Below are 11,719 nucleotides of genomic sequence, written 5' to 3' on the forward strand. Positions count from 1 at the left end.
AAGTAAACGAATTTCATACTTACCGGCCGTTATCTTGGTGACGCGTCCCTCTTTCGGCATCCAGCCCGACCTCCCTGGATGACGCGGCAGTCCATGTGACCGCTGCAGCCTGAGATTGGCTGCAGCCGTCACTTAGACTGAAACGTCATCCTGGGAAGCCGGACTGGAGACAGAAGCAGGGAGTTCTCGGTAAGTATGAACTTCTATTTTTTTTACAGGTTGCTGTATATTGGGATCGGTAGTCACTGTCCAGGGTGCAGAAACAGTTACTGCCGATCGCTTAACTCTTTCAGCACCCTGGACAGTGACTATTTACTGACGTCTCCTAGCAACGCTCCCGTAATTACGGGAGCCCCATTGACTTCCTCAGTCTGGCTGTAGACCTAGAAATACATAGGTCCAGCCAGAATGAAGAAATGTCATGTCAAAAAAGCAAGACGTATCCGCAGCACACGTAACATGTGCATGACAGCTGCGGACTTCATTGCGGAATTTAGAATCTCCATTGAAGTCAATGGAGAACTTCCGCAATGGGTCCGCAACCAGTCCGCCACTGGTCCGCAACATCCATTGTATGCTGCGGACACCAAATTCCGCACCGCAGCCTATGCTCCGCAGCGGAATTTTCAGCCTCGTCTAAACGAAGCCTACTAAAAAGAAGTGGAAGGCAATGGAGAAACGGCTCCGCTGCGGATTAACGCTGCGGAGTGTCCGCAGCGGAATTCAAGAGCAATTCCGCCACGTGGGGCTTTGCCCTTAGTCAAGGCTTTAATAGCAGTTTTATTGTTTGTCACGCAATTTTCTCAGGAAAAAATATAACTGGGTATATAGTGGGTAAATATAATTTAACTAAATTTTTTTTTTTTGTTGCTGTAGTTGGAGTATAAAGTTTCCTGTGTGCATTTATGATATTACAATGATAAATGAACATTTCTCAGGCCTGACAGTATATAAATAAAATATGTGAGTAAGGGTAGAACTTGCATGTTATTCTTGACAATGATTCTCATAGAGGAACATTGCTTCATGCACTGTCACCACCTTATTCCAGGAAAGCATTGCTGTAGTCATGGTATCAGTGATATCAATTGATTAAGATCATTAAAACTTCATCAGGCCTAAAATTAGACACCTGTTTATCATCCCATTTATATTCAACACTTTACCCTAACTATTATGCAAAAGTGCGCTCTAATTCCCTTCTAATGTGTGCAGATGTACAGAGTCAAACCAAACAAGAGGCAACAGTAAGGTCTACAGTATTTACAGTAACATGACATACTATCACAGGAATGAGAATCTTGGAGCTCTGTCTATAATATACTGTGGTTTTACTTAAAGGGGTTCTCCACTTTGAACTATCTCTTTTTGTTAGAAAGGTCTCTGATCACAGGGTGTTTGCTGCTGAAAATTCCAGCTTTCTTAACCTAGTAGCAAGTGTTCAATTCCCCTGCAACATCACCACAGGGAAAATTGCCATTCCACTTCACAGATAAATCAATGGGTTGTCCATATGATGCACAAATGTGCCTGGTCCTCGAGAAAAGAGATGCTGGTTATAGCTGGGCACTGCTCTGGTTGATACATAAGGGTCCTGAATGAGGGGCCCCATCTGTTACCTCTGAATTCCCTCTTGCAGTATTTGAAAATGAGTTTTCTAAACCTGACAACCCTCTGCTCTCAAAGTCCAGACAGTAGTTTATTTATTAGAGAAGCAGTTAAGCTCCTGAGCTGCTGTACTCTGAGGACAAATTTTGCCCACCATAGTAAGCCATTTTGAAGTTTTAGAGTTGAGTCTTTCAGTCGCCAGGTCACACATGTATAAGAACAATTATCTTTATTCCCTCCCCCCCAAAGCCTCTGTGCCCTCTCAGCCTACTAGGGGTAAGCACACCTTTACTTAGGTACATGAGAGCGCCAAAAAACTGTTTTTATTTCTCTTTACACTTTCATATGTTTCATCTGTACATGTAATTGAACAGAAATAAATATACTGCTGCAAAACGTCTGTCTACTATGTTTCCTTATGGTACTAAAATCATAAAATACATGCAGATAGTGAGGAACATTCACAAGCATGCTCTTCATTGTGTATCACTCACTCCCTCTTATTGTAATTATTTGTAACCATACTGTTGGAGTTATATTTTGCTATGCACTTGTTCTGTATGTGCCATAGTTATAATAAGCAGTATGCGTAATATATTATCCTAAATCTTCAACTAGATTTAAAGTGTCTAAATCACAACTAAACAGCAAATATTATATGAATATTACCCACACTACTCTAGAAGTAATATTTCTATTTCAAGTGCATGTCAGATTAATGTGTTATGTTGTACACTGTAACAGATAGACATGACAGACATTTGATGTTCATCAAAATTATCTAATAAAATGCTTCAAAAAACATTATAAACATTGAAAGACAGAGAGATAGACAGACAGATAGATAGACAGACAGACAGACAGAGATAGATAGATAGATAGATAGATAGATAGATAGATAGATAGATAGATAGATAGATAGATAGATAGATAGATAGATAGATAGATAGATAGATAGATAGATAGATAGATAGATAGATAGATAGATAGATAGATAGATGTGAGAGAGATAGATATGAGAGAGATAGATAGATAGATAGATAGATAGATAGATAGATAGATAGATAGATAGATAGATAGATAGATAGATAGATAGATAGATAGATAGATAGATAGATAGATAGATAGATAGATAGATAGATAGATAGATAGATATGAGAGAGATAGATATGAGAGAGATAGATAGATAGATAGATAGATAGATAGATAGATAGATAGATAGATAGATAGATAGATAGATAGATAGATAGATAGATAGATAGATAGATCTAATACTTGGAATAAGTGACAATAGTGGACTGTGTTACAATGTTGTTGTGTGTGTGTGTGTGTGTGTGTGTGTGTGTGTGTGTGTGTGTGTGTGTGTGTGTGTGTGTGTGTGTGTGTGTGTGTGTGTGTGTGTGTGTGTGTGTGTGTCATGTCTTATGTCTTTCTATTACACTTATAGTGACAACACTGAATGCCGTGCAGAACACAATTGCTTTGCTTTGTTACCGTGCACTACTGTTATCTCTCAATTTGAGAACGATAGTTTGAGAGTTTTCTGCAAGGTTGCAAAATGCTTCATGTACAATAACCACTAAGTGAAGAGAAAACAATCCCTGTTAAGGTCATTCTAATAATAATTTCCACTAAAGGCGACTGAATGCACAAAACATCTCCACTCTGCCTTCTCTCATTTCCCTCATGTGTTGATCTGAACATGAACAAACAATGTGTGCTGAGGACAATTCAATTTCGAGTCTAAAAATACAGATGTATACACATTTATCTAGCAGGGTCAGCAGAATGCTAACCCCTTTGTGTCTATATGTTCTTCTCAAGTAAATGGGAGAAGACATATAATCATAAGATTTAAAGTCAGAAGACCAGATGTAACATCACATGTCCAAAATGTGCTAACAAGAGCCTGTAGCGAAACTGCACTCGGTCACCCCAAACACCCTTGTCTTTCATGGCATGATATCTGCTAATACATACACTGCATAGCTCATCAGAAGGAAAGAAAGATGTTCTAACAACCAGGTGGCTTGCAGAAAATAAAGCAATTTATTGTCAAAGCATTCAACATACCCAGATAAACTATACAGTATAATAAATATTTTTTCCTTGGTTGGGGGGGGGGGGGGGGGGAGAAAATAATTATGCACACTGGAATCCACTGGCACAAAATTACACTTTGTTTCAAAAAAGAAATACACGTTGATGACAGTCTGACAGGAGTCCATACTGTTGCGATATGCAATGGTCATGCATTTCCCGGATAACTGAGATGCCCTCTTATATCCATACAAGCTGGACTACAAGGGACAAGCCATCAGGTAATGCACGTATTGACAATGCCCCCCCCCCCCCCCCCCCCAAGTATTGTCCATAACTCCAAAAAAAAAGTGACCGTAAATACATTAATAATAATTACATCTAAATCATAAGTGCTCCATAATTTAAAGTAGAAAGATATGACAAATGCATCAATATGCTGCAATATATATGACATTTAAAAAAATGTACTTTTGGAAAGTGAAAAATGCGTGCATTCAAAGAGTTAAAGCCCACACAACTGATGCTGGAGGATCGAGCTGTCCATGGTCCTAGGTATCACTGTGTGTGAGCATTCAGAAGTCCAAGTACTAAAATAGTTCATTGATTTAATTATGAGAGGTCATGTGCCTGGATAGGTGGTGACGTTCCCTGAAAGTTTCATTACATATGGGGCACTTTAGTTTTTCCTCTCGCCTCCTCTTCACCAATGGTTCCATGGCATACTCTTTCTTGTGGTGGGACCTCATGTGGTAGACTAAATCAGATGTCATCCTAAAGGAAGCATTGCATTTGGCACACCAGTTTTGAGCTGGCAGACACAGGGAGGTGAAGGAAGGAGGCAGTAGGGTGAGGGTAGAAGGCAGCTGTAACTGAAGGGGTGCAGGTGAGCTCTTTGGCCAAAAAGTAGTTGCAAAGAGGAAAGGACTTTGCTTTGGCATGCCTCCCGGTAGCGTGCAGTTGCCATTTAATTCAGGGCCCTGAAGCTTAACAGAGAGAGGATCGGACTGAAATAGTCTGGCTGGCCCAACACTGTCGGCATGGCAATCCAAACTTACCCCACTGGGTACCAGTTTTTGCCCCATCACCTGCAGAGGAGTTACATGGTTGAAGCTGCTTCTGGTCGGTTGTGAGAAAGCACTTTTCCTTTCCTGATCTTGGTTTGCCAACTGGGGCACGCTGGTAAAAGCACTGCCCATGGTGGCATTGTCCTCTGACCGATTTTCTGGCCTGATGTGCAGTCTCTTCTCCACATTTGGACTGCCTGGGTGGGAAGGAGACCTTTCTTTACCCTCAGAGTTTGCCTCAGAGTCTTCCACTCCCCTGGAAGCCTTTTTCACTTCTACAAATGCGCTTCTTTTGGCATCTCCTGTCTCTGGACTTGGTGGAGCAAATAAATGTCTACCTTCCTCTACATTAAAGTAAGAGCTGCCTCTGAATGGCTGAGGACTGCACACCAAGTCCTCTTTGGAAGAAGGTAAGGGTCTGTCTAGAAACCTCCCAGATGATTCCATCCGTCTCGATCTGTTGTCCTCCAAGTGATCGTCATACTTTCTTTTGGTTTTATTAAAGCTTTCAGAGCAGATCTCCGCGTCCTGGCGTGAAAGGTGAGATTTGATTGTTGGGGAAGAGCTGAACGATGATGAACTAGGGCTTCTAAAATTCTCTAAGTCCCTGGCCAAGTTGTGAAAGTCTGTTGTGGGCTTGTGGTTCTCCTTTTGTGGCTGGTAAATGGATAGCTTGTTATATTTGGTTGTAGACACCATAGCGTTTCGAGGTTCGAGTTCTCTATTGTCCTTGCCCAGCTGTTCTGAGTTAGAATCGGAGCTATGGACTCTCTTAGGGCAACGAAATCTTACATGAGCCACGTAAGGAAAATCATACTGAAACCTTTGATTACAGTCCAAGCATGTAGACTGGGTAGTTCCTAAAACAGAAGAAGAAAGCAATGAATGATGAGAGTTGTATTTCCATTAGAGGATATAGCATACACATATCCATTCTAGAGACAGTACTGGCTAAGACAATGTAAATAGCGGCATACAGTTTGATCATTAAAGTCTGACACCTTGTCACTGGTGGCTAGTACAGCTCTTAGTAGTCTGTCACCTATTGCTTGACATACAATAGAATCCGATCTAGTTTTTACCGTTGATTGAAAAAAAAAAAAAAAAGGAAACAAATCGCAATATGCACCTAAAATAATATATAAAAATAGACAATCACCATTATAGTATCAGTGGCCATTGAAATGTTGGTGATGCTGATAATTATTATTATTATTATTATTATTATTATTATTATTAATATGTATAGGATTCTAAGTGCAAAAATTCAGTATGGGAGGGACAATTTCAAAAACAAATCTCAACTTTGCTGATTTGGTCTATAGAAAAATATGTCATATAGGACTGAATTCCCAAAAATAGATCAGGTGTTCAGAAGGAGCTAGACACTTAGACCTAGGGAAAGACAGAAGTTATTATGGGGTAATAGGGAAATGGGGCTGATACATCAATATATACTTATTACCTACCGGGAGTTTTTCCTTGCACCCTGACAGGGTGTAGAAGAAGCAGGTCTGTCAGCTCTTTTCCATACCAGACTAGTAGCTCTTCGTCTTTGGTAATCCTACGCAGAGATCTGTAGAACAATTGTCCGTTCTTGATGTAGGCTTCCAGATTTTGTTCTTCTTTGTTTCTGGCAGATTGAACCAGACGGAGCCACATCAGACCCTCAGAGGAGCCGTTTGCTGCTGAAGTGTCCACCTGCAGAAAGGCAAGGATAATGAGGTATAAGAGGGTTAAAAAGTCCCCCATGCGCTGAGCACTGGTCTTAGGGGATCCAATGCACAGCAGAGCTTTATTATGGATGTAGACCATCAGAATGAATGGAAATCGTCTGTCCAAGTAAATCACACAGAGCTGACATGACAGCCCTCCATATGTTCTATCTGAGATGTGCTTTCACATGAACCAATTCTCCAGATTGTCCTCACAACTAATGTAACATGTAGCTGTTTATTTCTACGTCTGGAGATAAATTTGGCAAATTGGTGCTTAAAATAATTGCTCATCAGAATTTCAGAAATAAAAGCTTCCTTATCTAAAATCGGGCTGATCCCTATTCAGCTGGCATATAATGATCTGGTTATTCCGCGCTACCTTCAATACAATGGTTCATGCGGTAGCTTTATACATTTCACACCAAATGTTTCCAAACTATTGATGTCAAATGAGCTATTTATCTATCTATCTATCTATCTATCTATCTATCTATCTATCTATCTATCTATCTATCTATCTATCTATCTATCTATCTATCTATCTATCTATCTATCCTTGACAGATAGAAATTACATAGTTTGAATGATGTATGTATATTTATATATATATATATATATATATTGACATATATGTAAATTAGAAGGATTGAATGATAGCTAGATAGATAGATAGATAGATAGATAGATAGATAGATAGATAGATAGATAGATAGATAGATAGATAGATAGATAGATAGATAGATAGATGATAGCTAATATCATATAATATTGCATGCATCATTTAATTTTTGTCTGATTTTATTAGTCGATTCAATTCAAGCTGTCTTCGCTACATTTTTAGTATAATGTTATCTTTTTATATCTTACTCTATCTATCTATCTATCTATCTATCTATCTATCTATCTATCTATCTATCTATCTATCTATCTATCTATCTATCTATCTATCTATGTATAGCAAAAATTGTCCTTACTCTAAATATTAGGCAGGGGTAGAGAAAGTATTTCGATATTTATATAATACAATGTATAATGTTACTGTATGTAATGCATCTATAGCTATCTAAAAATACATTCATCAATAAATGAGTTTGTTGGCAATTTGTCTTGTAGAGAATAATCTTTGTGCAGATAATATTAATCAGCGCAAAACAAGTTACAGACTTACCCGAAATATGTATGGCACAGTCCTCTTGTCTGTGGATTTGAGGGCTATGAACGCTATACTGTCATAGAGTGAAGTGTGGCTCAGAACACAGGGTCCAAAGATGGCATTCTCTGGTATATCACAGGTGGTATAGACACTTGTAAATATATCCGTCAGACACTGCTGTACAGCCTTGGCGTCTCCATCCCAAATTGTTTTTTGAACACCAGGGTCTTCCATGACTGACATGTCCTACAAGAGAGTGAAAGATGCCAACATTAGTCTGCCATATGTCTACTGCATAGAGCTGTCAAACAATCATTTGTTCTATTCATCTTTACCTCATGCCCCCTTGGTCTATGGGTATCACCTAGTGCTAGATCAATAAACCTATAAATACTTCAGGGAATCCCAGAAATCACTTGGTGTCAATCTGATGAGTTTTTAAGAACCTTAAGTAATTCTATTTAGCTCTATTATAAATGAACTCCCAAGTGCTAAGGAAGCCTGGAAATGGGTGCACAGGGAAAGTGCTTTGGAAGAAGGCAAGAGAGTGGCTATACACATTTCTAGTAATTTGGATCCTATCAGGAACCTAGCGCAGTGTGACAGAAGAGCATGGAGAATGGCTTTCAAGAAGACTGTCAATGTCACTGATTCCATGTCATGTAACCTTTAGCTCTAGTCTACAAGAGGGAACGTATGTCTGCTCATTATCATAATCCAGCCCTGTCCCCCAGAGACCTTCATTAAAAGCAGTGAGGTAATTATTATTATTATTATTATTATTATTATTATTATTATTATTATTATTAATAATAATAATAATAATTATTATTATTATTATTTCACAACCTGGACCAATGCCTTTTCGTAGTCTATGCCTTTTCATAGTCGTATGACTTTCCAGTAGATCGATACATCACAAAGTGTTTAGAATTAGCAATTGTTTCTCATTTCACCACTTTTTCAGTCTCATAAATAAATCAACTGCTTTGTATTACTTGTACATATCAAATTTGGCCAATTTCTCAGTTTGATAAATAACCAATAACATAATTTATTTTACAGTAACATGAACCATGCAGTAGATCATTTATAAAACTATGCAAGTGTTATCACAATAATGACAGGCCTTTATGTATCATATGCAGGAAATCTAGAAAAAAGTTCTTTTTTTGTCTGCGCTGACTAGCATTAACATTGTCTGTAGCAGAATAGTAGACAACCAACACTTTCAGGACCTCAGCTCCGGACAACAGTCTACATTACACTTGGGTTTGTCAAGTAAGTATATGTATGTAGTGTGTCAATGGAAAGTCTACTATTGATATTAGCATGGTTGCCCAAAACAGAAGACATTAAGCTTTTTCTGTTAGAATTTTGGCTTTTACTATCCATTTATCCTGTTATGCTCTTAAGAACTAACGGATGTTGACTAGACCATTGCCTCTCAACTAATTTCTAAGCAGAATAGAGTAGAATAATGTAAATAATCCTTCTTATTGTTTGCTGGAGAAACAAACACGTTTTAGGCGAGTGTTGATGACTCCTTTGTATAAATCCTATGTGTAGGGTGTATTTTCTCTAGTGAGAGGGCTGGTGAAAGGTATTGCATGCATTGCCACTTACCAGGATGTCTGCTTGTTTATATTCCTAGGGATAAGGTTATAAATGAGAAGTCCTCTTCTGGAGTCCCAAAATCTGTTCTATTACTGTAGTATTTCCATGTCCAGGGAGAGATGTTGCTGCTGCCTGCTTTCCCTGCTTTTTGTGGATGGGTATAGATCGAGGATCAGATGAATGGGAGGGGGTGGAATGGAGTAAATACAATCAGAAAGCAAAAACCAAAATAGGGGAAAGAAAAAAAAAGAGGAATACAAGGACTTGTGCAGATGGAGGCGACGCAGTGACTGACTGGCACACAGACACACACTTTTTGTTTGCTGCACATAATCTGCCCAATGACGCGTGACAGCCCACGTCCCCTCCCTTTAACTCTTTCCAATCATCCCAGCCCTCCTTCTCCTGCTCATCTATAGTCTGCAGCGAAAGCTGGCTACCTGAGATGACCAGTAGCCTTTTATAGCAATGTCTTGGAAACAGTGGACTAGCCACTGACTATGCAAGCAAGTGTTAAAACTACAGCATTCACACCAAAACGTAGTGCTTTAGTTATTTGATGTAATATACGGTGTATATATATATATATATATATATATATATATATATATATATATATATATATATATATATACACACATACATTACAGTAGTATACTAAATTCCAAGTTTAGATCTTCTAAGCTCTTTAGAGGATGAAGTGTAAGCTCTTTAGAACAATGGTGGCATTTAACCTGTGCATTGTGTGCTATGCAAACACAAAAGATACAGTAGAGTAAATCGGTCATCAACATCATACAAAAATTAGTTCATCAAGTAAATGTGATTACAGAAGACTTATTTACTCAAACCATACATATAAATAGTTAATAAAATTAGTGATGTAGTATTACATTAGGAATAACTGCTAGTAAGTGTTATATTCTATAATAGGTTATTATGTAAAACATAGTTATCTGTTATTAGAATTTCACTTCTACCATATTACCGTTGTGCATAGTCAAATGTATCCCAATATAGTCAACTGGGTATAATGTATGATGAGGTATAATGGCTGCCTTGCTTCAAATGTAAGGGGTTCTTATAGAAATTTGAGATATAACTGATTTTTTTGGGTTGATGAACGTAGTCCTAACTGTTGGTAGAGGGAGATTTAGGTCACAAGAAGACTGACTTGATGATTATTTTATAGTTTTTTCTTGGCTTCAAATGAACTCACATCAAGTTTTCTCAAGTGTAATCTTCTGTTAATGTATTATCTCAGCCACTCTTTTCTCTAATGGAATGAGGCCATTAGATCTTTGTGTGTACTTTGGAGGAAATTAGAATTCATCACTGGTATCCTTTGAGGGTCAGGTTGGTGTTGACCCTCAACCCTTACACATCTTCCTATCCCATTAAACTCAGGGCCTCCAAAGCTGGGTCGTAAAAGAGAAATTCAAATAAATAAACTAAAAGCTGGGAAATATAAGTTGTGCATAGAAAATATTCTTGGTGCCATCTAGTCGTCTGCTTTTTGTAGAGGTCCATCTTCATTTACTGCACTTCCAGATGCCATTCTTCCGCAGTCATTGTCAAAGGTTCTCAAAGCTTAATTGGAACACAATCATTAGGTTGTAATTACCATTAGATCTCTATGGGGCTCCCTATGTTTTGGAAACCTTTACCCCGGCTGCATTATATTTAGGACTACCATGAAATAGTTGCTAATATATTTTTCACAGGTTTACCTATAAACTTGAGAAATGTCATATTAACTGTCATGGTTGTGCTCTATTATTCTTCCAAATCTCTTAAAAAACATTTATTCTGATACATATCAAGACGATCTATATTTATGATCTCTGTGAATTTTATGTTTTAAAATTAAAGTAAAAGGAAATCTGATTTTTCTACAATATTCACATCAACATCGCAATTATATGTATAATACAGTTAGTAGAAAAGTCACAACAGAAATACCATTACTGTACAGAGAACTCCGTATTCTGCAATGGACCAGAGCAGTGATATTACACTCTGTGCGATAATGAATGATGAAGCTATTGGACATATCAGATATACTAATAAACGATAAATATAATAATACATAATAAACCTATAGCAACTAACAGTTATAACATACAATATATCCTGCATTTTTCTGGGGTATAAAGGAATTCCTGCAATGACTTCTGAATAGGGTTACTGAGAGGACTTGTCCCCTGAAAGGAAGCATTCATGCATGACCAAACTCTTTTTGCAGGTTTATATATAAATGTTCCAGTCTTATTAGCTGCCTTTCACTTCTTGTACTCCTTCAAGGTCAGAATCGGATAGGTAGGCAGGTTATCAATAAATATTATGGGATTGTATATAGCTCAATATTGTTGAGATGAATTCTATAAAATAAAACATTGCAAGTGCATGCTTTTACATAGCAATTATATATAGAATGGAATAAGATCGCACTGTCCATTGAATGTTATTATAGTGTTTTATAATTTAAGATAATTTTACCCTTATATTTTATTTAT

At 37.8% G+C, this 11,719-nt stretch overlaps 1 protein-coding gene across 1 annotated transcript; it reads right to left on the reverse strand.

The window, feature by feature from the left end:
- Nucleotides 1-3,977: 3,977 nt before the first annotated feature.
- PRDM8 (PR/SET domain 8) lies at nucleotides 3,978-9,508 on the reverse strand. Its single transcript, XM_075849841.1, has 4 exons — nucleotides 9,213-9,508; nucleotides 7,602-7,832; nucleotides 6,185-6,416; nucleotides 3,978-5,575 (listed from the first exon to the last, which is right to left on the reverse strand). The coding sequence occupies exons 2-4, from the start codon at nucleotides 7,827-7,829 to the stop codon at nucleotides 4,257-4,259; spliced, it is 1,779 nt and encodes a 592-aa protein (XP_075705956.1). The 5' UTR covers nucleotides 7,830-7,832; nucleotides 9,213-9,508; the 3' UTR covers nucleotides 3,978-4,256.
- Nucleotides 9,509-11,719: the final 2,211 nt, after the last annotated feature.

Source organism: Rhinoderma darwinii, chromosome 1 (assembly GCF_050947455.1).
Source record: "Rhinoderma darwinii isolate aRhiDar2 chromosome 1, aRhiDar2.hap1, whole genome shotgun sequence".
NCBI lineage: Eukaryota > Metazoa > Chordata > Amphibia > Anura > Rhinodermatidae > Rhinoderma > Rhinoderma darwinii.